Raw genomic sequence first — 15,955 nt, forward strand, 5'->3', positions numbered from 1 at the left:
CCCTCCCCCACGGTCGCTTCTATAACCTCTCCGATATACTGACGTGGAGGATAGTGACCTAACCTAATGACACTAGAAAATGAATATTCCATTATTCAATTCTTTATGAAAAATAATATGAAGTACGCGCTTTATATCTACGACATACTAACATCATTCTAGCACAATACTTCTTTTACAATAAATCCTTCAATTAGTCAACAAATGTCAGTGAGAGGGTTGACACTGTTTTCTCTTGGTAAGATTCGGTATGTTTGGTTTGATATTTGACAGGGCACAGCGGAGATCACTTGCAACATCAAGCCGACAGCGCTGCTTTGTTTTTATGACACTCAGCGTTGAAAATCCTGACTCGCATAAATATGTCGTTGAAAATGGGACAATGACACGCAATGCTACTTTAGCTATTTCAGGATACACTGCAAAACAGTTTACCCAAAAGTCGCCCAATCCTAACATTTTGTAATCATCTTTTAGCTTTGAATCACACTTCAAATCTATGGCTTCTTCTTGAAGTTGTGCTGGCAGTGCTTCAATGTCAATGGCAAATGGATTTCTTGTTAACATCCAGGACCTTTCATCTGACGAGATATCAGGAAAGTAGGAATTGAATTCTTGTGCCAGGGAATCCAAATGTGACTGAATTTGCATCTTAAGTTTATTAAGATCACGTTCATTTTCCGGCAAAATTTCATTAAGGCGGTGAAAGGATGAGAAGTTGTTCAACTGAAGCCGGCGTTTCCATAACTGTATTTTTTCCAGGAAAGCTCTGATGGCATCATAAGCAAGCATAATATTGGAGTTTTTGCCTTGGAGCTTTAAGTTCAAACTGTTCAAAGCTTCAAAAAAATCACAAAGATATGCCAATGAGACGATAAAATTGGCATCAGTAAACACTTCATACAGATCGTTCTTACCTTCACCAAGAAGAAAAATTTCAACTTCAGACTTTAATTCGAACAGCCGAGCCAACATGTTCCCTTTTGATAGCCAGCGAACCTCTGTGTGGAAAAGGAGAGTTTTGTGATCGGCTTGAAGGTCAACACAAAGGGCTTCAAACAATCTTGTCTGTAAAGAACTTGTCTTCACAGAGTTCACAATTCTTATAGCGACTTTTAGAGTGTTATTAAAATCTTGGGGCAAGGTTTTGGCCGCCAAAGCCTGTCTGTGAATCATACAGTGGGTTCCCATGATGTTTGGATTTTTATCTTTGGCCAATTTGAGAAACCCAGAATGTGACCCGATCATAGCATCATATTTTCCCAGGAAAGTCCATGTTCTTGTAAAAAACTATCGATGGCAGAAAACACATCACAAGCTTTCGAAGTTGTTTTCAAACATTGGGAGAATAACATTTCTTCTCTTAAAATTCCACTGTCGACAAATCGACAATATACAATCAGTTGACAACAATGGGCCACATCGGTTGTTTCATCACACTGAATTGAAAACACTGGAGATGCTTTCACCTTCTCCAAAATTTGCATTTTAATGTCTTCTGACAGTTCTTGAAGTCTGCACTTCACTGTGTTATCGGAAAGAGAAATTTTAGACAATTTCTGCCGACTCCCTTCACCCAAAACTATATTTGCAGCTAATAACATACACGGCTTTACTAATGTTTCCCCAGTTGTGTGTGTTTTTTGTCTTTGGCAATCAGAAGAGCTAGTTCATATGATGCTTCCACTGCTTTCTCATTTTCTTGGTTAAAAGTACCCGATGAATCTAATTTCATACGTTTTAGTGAGTTGAGTTTAGTTGCAAAAAATTCTGCGGGTTTGTCTTTTAAGCCTGAATGATTCGTGTTTAAATGCCTCTCCAAACGCACGGGCCTCATCGCATAGTTACTCAGAACACAGTGGCAGATTACGCATTGAGGCTGTTGTATTCCGTTCCGTTCAACGACTGTGAAGCCATATTTAATGTAGTCATCATTGTACAGTCTCTTCTTGGATATCGTTATCAATTTTAAAAAAGTCACAGTATTAAATAACACAATTCACACAGTCGCACTTTTACAGCGAAGCGTACGCAACACTCACAATAAACAACTTGACAGACACGTCCACTGCGAAAGTATGCGAGGCACAGAATCAACAGTCGAAGGGCCTGGCCACTGATGGTCTATCGGCGATGTGTTGTCGTGGCCATTACTGCGCCATCTCTGATGGGACAGTTGTACTATGTAGCTCTCGCCAATTTGACTGCAAGGGAAGAATAAGAATGTGTAGGGGTGGGAACAGAGCATTCAAGGACGAGCTACCCACAAAACGAGTCTATATGCTGCAGGGTGAGAGGGAAGGAGGAACTTCTACTACATTTGTTGCTTCTGAAACTCCGATTTTCTTTGTTCTTCAGAGTTAATATCGACTCCTGACTGTAGTAACTCATTGCCACTTAAGATCTTTGGTGAGAAAATGTCACTGTTTCATTAATTGCTGTGGTTAAACATTAATTAGTTGTAGCCCAAAATACCAGTAGGCCTACATAGAATTTCACTATAGCCGTGAAAGGCAGACATGTCATATTAAATAAATGTATTATAATTAAGCCTGTTATTATTGCCTTATCTTCTGTTGTTCTCGCTACTAGATCAATTTGATATAATACCGACATTTATACGATTATCTCCTTCATGTAATATATTTTGTTTATGAGAAAAACCTTGTACAGTATGTAACAATAATACTGGAAAATGAAAGCAACTACTACATCGTTGATGAGTTGAAACATGTCGCGTATGGTCATAGTTTACATTCACGCAAGTAGGTCCACAAAGTGTGCAATTAAACGTGCGTTGAGTGCTCTTGTTCCCGCACCTGCTTTCAGGCTACATTTTGCTTCTCACAACACAGCAAATTCCTTATTTCACCTCCAACCTCGCGGCTCCGCAGAGGTTTGTGCCGACAGATGGCAATTACCAGTGCTTTTGAACGATTGACTTGGCGCGACAATCACTTGGAGAGATTCGAAAAATGTTTAGTACACAAAATTGTAATATTCGAGTTAAAATCACTTCACGCCCCCCCCCCCCCCTGATAAAGCCCCGCGCCCACCCAGGTTCGGAACCCCTGCTCTAGAGATTTGTATCGCAGATATTTTCATGTATTTAAGAAATTGTGTTACGAGAAACTTCTATTACGCTCACTCAGAAGACTCTTACAGACACTTGAAGTGCGCCTGCGCTGTGAGTCGAGTGTATTGTTTCTACATTGGTTGTTCCCCCTCCTGTCCCTTCCCCTTCCCTTCTCAAACGTAGTCTTGGTGGCTGGTTGTATCCAGCGTTAGACTCTCACTAATTATTTGTCGCTCTCTTGAGCAACTACTGGGAGGTTCCTTTCGAACCCAAGGCTTCTGGGCTGCGAACATCGGAGCGTAAGTCGTGAGTGAATGTTGTATGTGTGTGTATTGAGTGAAAGGTTAATGCTTGTGGCCGCGAATGGGTGTGTAAGTGGATTTGAGTTGTGCTTCTGTGTGTGCTGTGCTGTTTGGATGGGCCGGGTTCGTAGTCCAGGGGCCTATGGCCAGTTGAAGGCCGTTTCTTTTCTTTAATGTTAACTACTTGTCTCCATTATATTTTCTGGGGATAATAGATCTCCTGTTCTGTCTTATACGTAAGAGGCTAATAGAAGTTTATTGGTTTACCTTTAAAGAGTGTGTTTCAGCTATAATTTATACATAATGTTGTACATATGTTGTTGTCAGTGAATAAAAGACAGATGGATTTACAGATGGAAAGCTCCCTCACCTCGGTCCACCTAGCTTCCTCTCTGGGAATGTTCCTATTTTCCTAGGCCCTTATGTTAGCACCTTCTCACTTGTTTGTACACCTTTATATGTAACTTTGCTTCCGACACGAAATAAATAATGTGCCAATTGGGATGTACACCAATCTTCACCATGACAACGCTAATATTTAAGATGGTTTAAATCCCAAGGAAGGTGCCCACGGGACAACATGGGAGGGCCATGATATCGCAGCTTGAATGACGTTAGTGATAACTGAAATGTTGTTTTAATTAATCTGTAAATAATTAACTATATCCGTGTCCAAGCTGTCATCCGTTAGATATAATGATGCCATTTTTTTTAATATTATGCTTTAGAAAGGATCACTAAAATCGCCTTAAATGGGAATGTTAGGTCACGTACTATAAATTACGGGCATGTAGAGAATTAATGTTGAGGGCCCAGCATTAAGTCATTATCTTCTTAACGTGTATGATTTCATTATATTCAGGTTTTGGGATATCTACTGTGTCACTTAATAATCTAAAAATATATCTATCGTGTCCCTAATTTTTGAGTCATATAAGAATAATAATAATAAGTATACTACTACTACTAGACCCTACTACTACTACTACTACTACTACTACTACTAATAATAATAATAATAATAATAATAATAATAATAATAATAATAATAATAAATATGTTTTGTTGCGAATGAAAATTTAGTAGTGATGGGTTGCGACGTTAATAATAATTGGCATGGTATTTAACGTAATTAACAATAACTATTCAGGAAATTTTGTGAAGTCAGATAATAGAAATAATTTATTTAGCAGACTCTAAGTTATGTGGTTTACGAAGTTTTCAACATAACGACAGAATATGAGAATACTGATGTCCATGGAAAGATCTGTCATTGATAGCCATACAGTAATTGGGAACTTCTAAGAAATAGTTGATGAATATTTTGTGTTGTTTACGTAACGGTGAGTTGATTGATATAGTGCCGACAGGATGCGTAGAAGTGAATTGAGGTCTGATATGAATGAAAATATCGAGCAATAAGAAAATCGTGTCCCATAATGAGAATAATAAAACCCCGCAGGAGGAGGAAAATATTACGTTGAGCTACCAGTAAAAAAATCCTGGATTAACAAATGACGAACTACGCGCCGTTATGAGAGCCAATGTCTACGAGTAAGGATAGAAAAAATATAAATAAAGCTCCGAGGAAATAATAAGAGAGAAATAAAAATAAGAATCTACGTTGAAAATAAGAGATGATATAAAGAGGGACAAGACGCTTTGTGATAGAGAAAAGAAGATGCCTGCTTAGAAATGCTCGAACACATGATATAAAGACCGCCATAATCACAACATCCAGATGCACTGGGATTATTTATTTTATATTTAGTTGATTTCAGATTGTATCCTCGGTTATGAAGCTGAGTTATATTGATTATTAACTATATCCGTGTCCAAGCTGTCATCCGTTAGATATAATGATGCCATTTTTTTAATATTATGCTTTAGAAAGGATCACTAAAATATCCCAATTATTTTATACTTTAAAATTACACCTGTGGATGGTAATAATAATAGTAATGGCAATAATAATAATCAAATGATAAATACCTGACATGGTAACATATTTCTAGAAAGGTTAAATAATAGCCTAATACTTATGTCTATAATTTGCTTGACCTTTCATTTGTAACTTTATCTTGGAAGAATAATTATTGAATATTTTACGAGGATCTTACAGCCGGATGTATTTTTGTGAAGTACTGTAGTTACATGCATAGTTATTTTGATCTGACTCTTTTGATGTTAAAATTAAGCAACATTTTCAAGCTAGTTTAAATTGTTATAGTGACCATGATATGAGTGGACTTGGTCATACACCGTCCTCGGTGAGACATTACCATAGCCCCTGTGACGAGTGAAATCATCAAAACATTTAGCAACGTTCAGTCATTTGAATGCCAGGTACAGTCAGCATCTTTCAAGTAAATAATAGTCAAATTGGCACGTGATTTTATTGCTCTGTGTAAATAGCATAGGTTAGATATGATAAGGTGTCTAAGGTGTCTTCTCTTTCAGGAGTGTATTTAGATGGTTGAATTAGGATAACAGAGGCTTAGCTGATTCTTTCTGATGTCATTTATTTTGTTTTGTGGTCAACCTGGCAGGATTCACCCACACTATAATGTCAACCTGGTCAACCTGGGAGGATTCACCCACACTGTAATGGAAATATAAGGAAGGAAGACAGCTTGGTTACGTCTTTTAAAACAACATTTCGCTTACAGTATCCAAGAAAATTGCAAATGAATAATTAAATAACTGAACAGACCTTCGTAAAATGCAAACAAAGATGACTGCAAAAATTTAAAACCTTAGACTTCAAGGCATTTCATTAGTAACTGGGATAAAATATCTGCGAATCATACAGACCGGATCGGGTAAAAATTTTAAGTGTGTAAAATGCAGGTCTGTTCAGTTGATCTAAGGAAAAATTATTCATACAATTAATCTACATAATCCATATATACAACACAGTGACCGTAAATGCTCATAAGTGTTTACAACTTTCTTATATATAAATCATACAGGCTATGTTAGCTTTCAGTTCATATTTAAATCAGGTCGAATATATAATGTAGTAAGTTGATGTAATTTTGTTTCGGTATCCATCCGATACGAGGTCATGAAAGGCCAGTTGAGGCCATATGTATTTTATGCTTAGATAACGATGATATAAAAGGGAGCAGTAAACTCCCAAAATTGAGCTGTGTTCTCAGGAAACTCCTATTATTTAGGCATATTGCAGCAGTTGGTTCATATAATTCAGTGTATTTTTTTATGATTTTAATTTTGATAACTTTAAAAACATGTTTTCTTTAACAAAAATATACCCAATATTGTGCAGAGTTGGGTCTTTTGGGAATCTATGAAAGGACAACTTAACTGTACGTTTCGTTGCATCGTTGGGATGGTTTGTACAGCGTGCAACCGCACAGAACGGTATTTTAACACCACAAACACGACGTATACACTGGAGTTTACTTCACTCACTCACGATACGCACGAGTTCACGACTTTTAAAAATATTCGCAAACATCGAAAATAATGAAATAATTAATTAAATAATGTGTAGACCACAAACGAACAGCAATGCATCGATCTCCACTGCTTAGAATCAGTCAGTCAGAGCCATCTCATTGGGGCAGACAGGGCCTGCCCCGTGAGGATTTTAGCCCATCGACCACTATTTCAGGTCTCGAGTGCTTTTTCATGTTGTACGTATGTCTTCCTGCTGCTTGATGTACTCGAAGCTGGTGGCAATCGTCTTTCCATCATCTTGACTGGGCAGGATATGCCCTGGGCCCCGAGGGGCAATTGAGAGAAAGAGAAGAGAAGAGGAAGAAAGAAATGCCAGGACGAGTGAGAGGAGCTGTTCTTAGGAGGGGATGTTAAGTAGGTGGGCAAGGCAGGTGGATGGCGGTCACCCATCCACACGATGACCACGGCCGATGTTGCTGCAGCACTTCACGTTGCTACGCAAGAGTTTAGTGCTTCAGGGGTGGTGAGGAGGATCATGAAAAGTGAACTTGGTACAGTTGGCATCTTGACAGGGATTAATTGACGAGGAGTTGTCTGGTTGGCATGGAGGGAGGGTTGAGGGACGTGAGAAGTCTGATAAGGAGCAGGTTGAGGAGAGTGGAGTTATCTTGGCTTGCTGGAGGAGGGGCTGGGAGGACTGGTGGAGGAGCAGTGTGCAAGTGACGTGCTTGCCTGTAGTGAGCTCGAATGGCCTTCTTTAGAAAACGGCAACCAGGGTAAGAGGCTGCGTGACTGCCTTCACAGTTCGCGCACCTCGCCTGGGCCTTTGGTACAGTGCAAACAGTGTGGCGGTGTGCACCCCCCACATCTGTTGCAGCGTGTATCATTAGGGCAGGAAGCCGCTGAATGATACAGCTGAAGGCAGTTGTAGCACTGAGTCACTAGAGCAGGGCGGGAAGGGGGACGGGTTTGAGTCTTTATTCTGGAAGTGTGAGGTGTTGTTGTGGTGGGAGACTGCGGAGCAGGTTTTCTACGCCTACTCCGCGTCTGAGTGTATCTGGAGAGAGTGACCTTACTCGGTTGCGAGATTAAAGGAGTCTCGCTTCCGGGTTCGGTGTTAGCTTGTAACGGGGGGGGGGGGGGGGGTGAGGTGGTTTGTGTGTCTTGAGAAGCGGTAGATGGTGGAGTGAGGGTGGTGACAGTCTCAGGAGAGAGGGTGATATCGGTTTGGTTTGGTCTGGAAATGGTAGGACGAGGTCGGATGGTTTGAGTTATTTTATGTTTGGATTTGGTAGGTGGCGGAGTGTAGTTGACGGAAGGTTGGGAGTGAATTGCGAGATGGTTGGCAGAAGGAGTGGTTTGGCAGGAGGTGTCGGCGGTGGGAGCATCATTAGCACAACGTTGGTAGGAAATGTTGTGCTTAATGAGCTGCTCTCGGATTTTGAAAAATCCCTCTCGGCTATGAACGAAGATGAGGACATAGCCGTTGTTGATTTCCTGCATAAGTTGGATGTGGTCCAGGACTGGGGAGGTGGCGGTGGAAATGACGTAGCGATGTGCATGTAAAGCCTGAAGTTGCTGGAGTGGATTATCTTCGGGTTCACTGATATACGGTAGGATGAAAGGCAGGTATTCGGACTCGGGTAGGTTGGTTTGATATAGTAATGGTTGGTGATGTGAGGAGTCAGGAAGAAGAAGTTCAGAATAAGAGTTGAAAGAGGAGTCAGAGTCGGAGGTCATGATGGGAGTACCGGGGTCTTGGCTACTCGATCCACCAAGCGGGTCCCGGTGGTGGAAGGGTGAGTAGAGGGGGGGGGGGGTGAAGCACTAAACGGTCAAACTCCTAGGAGGACCAGCGTAGGGGCACTCAACGGGCACCAGTCGTACCAGGTGTAGTTTTAACGGATCGCGCCGAGACAAGGCACGAACAGGTACCCGCAGAGTGCAGACAAATTGCTCTTTATCTTGAGGAGATCTTCACCGTGCTGAGTTGGAACAGTAGCTGCACGAAGAGCCGGTGGTGAAATGGCAGACCGCAGAAAGACTGGTCCCAGAGTATATCTGGGAAGGCGAACCGCGCTGGGAACTTGGCAGGCTCGACGGTGATTGGCTGCCCGAGAGTGCGGGCGAGGGCTCGTGGCGATGGCGAGAGCGAGTGGGCTGGGCTGGCTCTTGGCGGGCGACGACGTTGAGCTGGCGGTTGGCAGGGTGCTGGCTCGGAGTGACGTCTGCTCAGGTCAGGTGCTGGTGAAATGGTGAATGGTGGTGCTTAGAATGAAAACACTGACACCAAAGTTTATATAGGCTGACATTAACGCTCAAAACAATGCGTAGTGTAATGGGAGGGAGAGTCCAGTGACGTCACGACCACTCCAGTCAACTGCGCATCCGTCTCGTGACACCTACCGTCTGTCTTCTAGTTACTGTGATACGTACATAGAGTTTCGGTCTCGTATACGCGAAGTACGGTATCTTTTTTCACTGTCATCTGTGTGCACAGCTTTCTTCGATTGAGTTTCACTTATTTTGTATTTTATGTTAAGATATTTATATCCTGGACGTCAGAGAAGTAGGAATAACGATAGGACTTATACAACACAGTTTATAATTATTAGGAAGAATACTGTCGGAGATCTGAAGCAACAAATGACTAGCACCATGCTTGACTACAAACACGCCGTAATAATTGCACTTTGTGTACTGTACGGGATATCTCAGAGTTAATGGGGAGAAATTCCAGCCTGGAAGCAGTGGAATGTGTACTCACCCACAGCCGAGAAGATTATCCTCCACTCGTTCCCTCGTACGCAGACTATACAGCCACCGTCTTCATCCTGAAAGTGGAAGAGTTACAAATTGACAATCGTTCGACTTGTGACGACAATAGCTTGTTCTTGCTGCAGGCTTCGGAACAAAGAGGTTCGCTCTCTCATTAATGAACAGAACAGCAGAGGTTTCAGTTAAACTTCTCCCTTCATTAGGGGGCCATGCTGCGCCTTGCTTACTCGTTAAAGGAGAACTCGAACCTGACCAGAGCACCGCAGGACCTCCTTACTTCTGGAACCATCACATGAACAGCTATCGGCTATTGATTATTTGTTCTATTTAATTATAAGTTACTTTTTTATTCAAACTGCAGGGATATTTTATGAAACGTATATATACCGATATTTAATTGAAATAATTAGGTAACATAAAACGACACAGATAGAAACAATAAAGAGATACAAGATGGTAAAGCAAAACACAAATAAATTATAGTTAGAATGCAACGCAATGTTGTCCGACTCGTTGGCTGAACGGTCAGCGTACTGGCCTTCGGTTCAGAGGGTCCCGGGTTCGATTTCCGGCCCGGTCGGGGATTTTAACCTTAATTGGTTAATTCCAATGGCACGGGGGCTGGGTGTATGTGTTGTTTTCATCACCATTTCATTCTCATCACGACGCGCATGTCGCCTACAGGCGTCAAATAGAAAAAGAGCCGATCCCGTCCTGGGATATCCCGGCACTAAAAGCCATACGACATTTCATTTTTTCAACGCAATGTTAATTTCTAAAAATGAAGATGACTTCCAACGATCATTGTACGACCGGGCGTGGTGGCCGTGCAGTTAGGGGCGCACAGCTGTGAGCTTGCACGCGGGAGATAGTGGGTTTGAACTCCACTGCCGGCAGCCCTGAAGATGGTTTTCCTTGGTTTCCCATTTTTACACCAGGCAAATGCTGAGGCTGTGTCTTAATTAACGCCACGGCCGCAAACTTTTCAATGCGCCCTTCCCCATCCTTCCGTCGGTGAAATGCTTTGCGACGTTAAACCACTAGGAAAAAAAAAAAAACTTGAAAATACCCCGAAGAAGGTGATGATGGCAGTTTATTGCTGAAGATCCTGTACGTTGAAACACACAAATAGAGAAAGTATTTGAACTAAAGTGCCTACCCTGGGAGGGAGTGGTAGTGGTTGTGATTATTGTTTTAAGACGAAGTACAACTGGGAATCCATCCTTTATTAACATTAATCAGAGAGAAAAAGTGGAAGTGGTCCGACACTTCGATAAGTGAAGGTATCGGCGGAAGAAAGAGAAGGGCCACGAAGGGCGTGAAAATGAAAGATACCCTAGGCCTCGATACCTAACGTCGGGGTCGGAAAAGAACAAGAGTTGATCAAGGGAGGTCAGATAGGATAGACGGAAATGAGGAGCCAGGCCCAAGTAAGTGGAAGAAATGTCAGGATTCAGCTAAGGCCCCTCCCAAGTTCAGAGCACCTGGGGTCATTTTAGTCGCCTCTTAAAACAGGCAGGGGGTATCGTGGGTGTAATTCTACCACCCCCACGCATAGAGGTCCCTGGAAAAGATAAAAACAAGGCGGGAATGACAGAAGAAGATATTGAGTAGCAAGTAATAAAAGGGAATACAATACATGGTAATGGAATTATGCATTTTGAGCGAAATCATGCTTGTCATAGCAGAGGAGCAGTATTAGAATCTTCGGTTCATGTCTTTTTATTTCTTTCTACACTTGGCTTGTAAGTCACACTGACACAGATAGGTCTTATGGCGACGGTGGGATGGGATAGGAAAAGGCTAGGAGTTGGAAGGAAGTGACCGTTGCCTTAATTCAAGAACAGACCCACCATTACCCTGGTGTGAAAATGGGGAACCACGGAAAGCCATCTTCAGGGCTGCGACACTTGGGGTTTTACCCCACTATTTCCCGAATGCAAGCTCACAGATGCACTCCCTTAACCACGCGGCCAACTCGCTCAATGACTCATATCTAATGATAACATTAATCAAAAGAGAAGGAAACTGCCATAATGCTCCGAAATACTTTCCTAAATTGTTTTGAAATTACAAGTACATGCAAGATAGCACTCCTAAGTGCCTTAAGGAAACTATAAAACATCCCACGAAAATAATGATATGGGGTGTAATTTAAGGACAAGGAAATCTACTCGTAATTCTTTTTCAGGTATTTTATAAATGTTATTTTAATCAAAAATTAGTTTCGACTGACTGAAGAACCTAAAAGTTATATTCTTTAGCTAATACGTTTTAGTTTCAGCTAGATACTTAAGTGTTGACAGAAATTATTTAAGTACTAATTTATTGTTTTATTACTGTTTACTCTCTCTATCTGTCTGTCTGTCTGTCTGTCTGTCTGTCTGTCTTTCTTTCTTTCTCTCTTTCTTTCTTTCTTTCTTTCTTTCTTTCTTTCTTTCTTTCTTTCTTAATCCGTTTACCGTCCAGGGTTGGTTTTTTGCTCCGACTCTGCGCGGGATCCCACCTCTACCGGTTTAAGGGCAGTGTCCTGGAGCGTGAGACTTCGGGTCGGCGGGATACAACTGTGAAGTAGAACCTGTACCTCATCAAGGTGGCCTCACCTGATATGCTGAACAGGGACCTTGTAAGGGGATGAGAAGATTGGTCCGATTCCATGGCTAGATGGCAAAAATGCTGACCTGTGCTCTAAGGGGCCCCAGGTTTGATTCCCGACCGGGTCTGGAATTTTAACTGTACGTATATAATTAGTTAATTCTTCTGACTCGGAGACTGAGATTTTTGCCGTATTCAACATTAGAATACATCTTAGTTATGGTCCCATCCTCACAGACGCGCAAGTCGCTTATATGGACTTAAACTCGAAAGACTTTCACCAGCCCATACGTCATTTTGTATTTATTTATTTATTTATTTATTTATTTATTTATTTATTTATTTATTTATTTATTTATGTATTTTACGCCCACATTGGAGCACCCATATACATTTAAGTCTTCAAAAAATTAACTGGGAATTTATCTTCAATCACCTTACTCCCCTCCCAAAACTTCTTAACTTTTTCCGACCTGGCTGCCCTTTCTTGATCAAATATGACATATGTTTTCATTGCCAAGTTTTCAGTTAAAGTCTTATATGTTTGTTCTTCAGAATACTCATCTCTATATGCAGTTCGCTGCAATTAAACAATATTCAACTCTTCCAAATCATACTGGACTTGTTTGAACGAATTATTAAAATAAACTCTTCGCGATTATAATCCCATGAACTAGCCGCTAATCGGACGCGATGTTCGGAGACTGAGAGACCAAAACTTGGGATTAAGGAAACTAGATGCTCGACTACGTGGTATGTTCCGAACTGTCAGTGGAGAGATGGCGTGAAATGACGTTAGTAGAAGTATAAGCTTGAGTGGAACTTTTAAAACTAGGAAAGATTATAATATTAGGGTAAAGTTGGAATTCAAGAGGACAAATTGGAGCAAATTTACTGTATTTTTCTAGTACGAGGCATAAGGAATTGAAATAATTTATCATGCGAAATCTTCGATAAGTTTCCAAGTTCTTTGGAAACGTTTAAGGAAAAGCTGGAAGGTAAACACTCGATATGGAATCTGCCGCTGGGGCGATAGCCCTAAATGCAGATCATTGATGATGGTTGATGATTGATGGAAGACGCTAATCAGTCAACCATGCAGCCAAACTCTTATTTCATTGCTTCACTGATCATCTCTTTAAAATCGGTGGCTGTGCTCCTAAAAGAAAATACATCTTTCATACATTTTTCATTAGATATTTCTCTATCTCAGTTATAAAAGCTTGTTTTAATATAGTTGAGTTATGTTAGAACGGAACGTCGTGAGGACAATTTCATTCTCGGAGTACACAAAGTTTAAGTTTGTAATTCGTAGCGCGGAGTAACAAGACCAACTTATCCCTCTGCGGAAATGTAACCCATCTATCATCCCCATCCCCAACGCTGTATGTTTGAAGAGTAATGTGGCAACATTGTGCTGCATCACCTAGTGAGCAATGATTATTTATATTCTCATTACACAGAGAGGTTTCAGATCACAGTGGTTTCAACAATTTGTTTCGTGTTAGTTTAAAATTCAAAGCATTTATATCTGGGTCACTCTAATCAATATTTGCAATAATGACATGCCATTTCAGTAGAAAGTACTCCGTTCTGGACTTCCTTGTGGTCTGTGATGTTGAATATCGTATAGGCCACAGCAGATCCCATTACACACGCAATGCATCACGGCCGATGCAATGGTTTAAACTTTGTCGCCATCCACGCAGAAATGTCAGTTGATTTATGAGCCTCATATTATCTCCATAATCCACACACATGCGATGGGCCCCACGCAGTCATTATGTCTGTATAAAACAACACACTCGCGTCCCATACAAATGGGCTAACACCAGTTGTTACATTCATGAATATTTCTTCGCTTCTCCGGGTCGCCGACTCGCATGACATTACTGGTATGTTCGCAGCAGGTATTCATGAAGAATCTCTGTGGTGAAGATAGTCATGGTGAACTTTGTTTTAAACTTCCAATTTAACATTTGTTTTTGGTTGACTTTTTTAAAATATGTGGCAGCTAGGTTCATTTGAGTGTCAACTAAGGTGGTGGTGTCTGGCCTCGCGGTGTAGGGGGCAACGCGTGCGCCTGTCACCCGGCCGCCCCGGGTTCGATTCCCGGCCGGGTCAGGGGTTTTGATTGTAAATGATTAATATCCCTCGCTTGGGGACTGGGTGTCTGTCTCGTCCTTAACGTTCCTTTCCTCACATTCAACACTCTACACTTCCGCAATTCCACTTGCACGCAGATTCATATCATATGGTGAAAGTAGTAGCAAAAGATCTGTAGAGATCGACGCTACGAACAAATATATAAAAAAATGGAGGTGGTGTTTATTGTTTCAGGAGGAAGTACAACTAGGCAACCATTCTCTATTAACACGAATCAAAGTGAAAAAATGGAAGGGATCCAACACTTTTGAAAATGAAGATGTCGGCCAAAGGAGGACAAGGGCCACAATGGACGTGTAAATGAAAGATTCCCTAGGCCTCCATATGTAATACCATTACCGGACGAGTTGGCCGTGCGGTTAGGGGCACGCGGCTGTGAGCTTGCATCCGGGAGAAAGTGGGTTCGAATCCCACTTTCGGCAGCCCTGAAGATGGTTTTCCGTGGTATCCCATTTTCACACCAGGCAAATGCTGGGGCTGTACCTTAATTAAGGCCACGGCCGCTTCCTTCCAGCTCCTAAGCCTTTCCTATCCCGTCGTCGCCATAAGACCTATCTGTGTCGGTGCGACGTAAAGCAACTAACAAAAAAAATGTAATACCATTGGGGTTGAAAAAGAACAAGAGTTGACCAAGAGAGGTCGGATAGGATAGACGAAATTGAGGAGCCTGACCCAAGTGGAAACAATACCAGGACTCAGCTAAGGGCCCCGTTGTCGGCAATTCACATTCCCAAGTTGAGAGCCCCTGGAGCCCGTTTTAGTCGCCTCTTACGATAGGCAGCGGATACCGTGGGTGTTATTCTACCGCCCCCACCCACAGAGGGAATGTCAACTAACCTCAAAGTGAAGAGAGAATACCAATCAATCAATCAATCAATCAATCAATCAATCAATCAATCAATCAATCAATCAATCAATCAATCAATCAATCAATCAATCAATCGCCACCGACCTGCATTTAGGGCTGTCACCCGCATGGCAGATTCCCTATCGGTTGTTTACCTATCAAAAAAGATGGAAATTTATCAAACGTCTCCCCAGGTAAATTAATCCAATCCCTAATTCCTTTTCCTGTAAACGATTGTTTGATTCAGTCTGTCCTCTTGAATTCCATATTTATCGTCATGTGAGCTTTCCTGCTTTAAAAATGTCGGTCAAGCTTATTTGCCTAATAACGTAATATCTAGCCATCTCTCCACTGACAGTTCGGAATATTCCGCTTAGTCGAGCAGTTCGCCTCCTTACCTTCCAAGTCCTCCAAGCCCAAAGTTGGCAACATTACTGTAACACTACTCCTTTGTCGAACATCACGCAGAACAAATCATGCTGCTACCCTTTGGATCTCTTCCAGCTCTCGAATCAAGTAATCCCGGTGAAGATTCCACGCACACCAGTAATTTATACGCCCTCTTTACTTCCTTACTACAACCCTTAAATACCCTCATAACCACAGGAAGAGATCTGTATCTTTTATTATCAGTCACCGTGCTCGATAGCTGCAGTCGCTTAAGTGCGGCCAGTACCCAATAATCGGGAGATAGGCCTTTCCTATCCCATCGTCACCATAAAACTTACCTGTGTCTGTGCGACGTAAAGCAAAATAGCAAAATAGCAA

At 41.7% G+C, this 15,955-nt stretch overlaps 1 protein-coding gene across 2 annotated transcripts in view; it reads right to left on the reverse strand.

Moving 5' to 3' along the window:
* The window catches only part of LOC136876422 (extracellular serine/threonine protein CG31145), a 1,065,947-nt gene that overhangs the window by 20,210 nt on the left and 1,029,782 nt on the right, over nucleotides 1-15,955 (reverse strand). For both annotated transcript variants that reach the window (XM_067150388.2, XM_068228422.1), the window contains one exon: nucleotides 9,569-9,635. Coding sequence is in view for 1 of the 2 variants with exons in the window: in XM_068228422.1 (XP_068084523.1) it covers nucleotides 9,614-9,635 (22 nt within the window). In the remaining variant the exon portion in view is untranslated. The remainder of the gene's footprint in view (nucleotides 1-9,568; nucleotides 9,636-15,955) is intronic.

The sequence above is a fragment of the Anabrus simplex genome, chromosome 6, assembly GCF_040414725.1.
Source record: "Anabrus simplex isolate iqAnaSimp1 chromosome 6, ASM4041472v1, whole genome shotgun sequence".
NCBI lineage: Eukaryota > Metazoa > Arthropoda > Insecta > Orthoptera > Tettigoniidae > Anabrus > Anabrus simplex.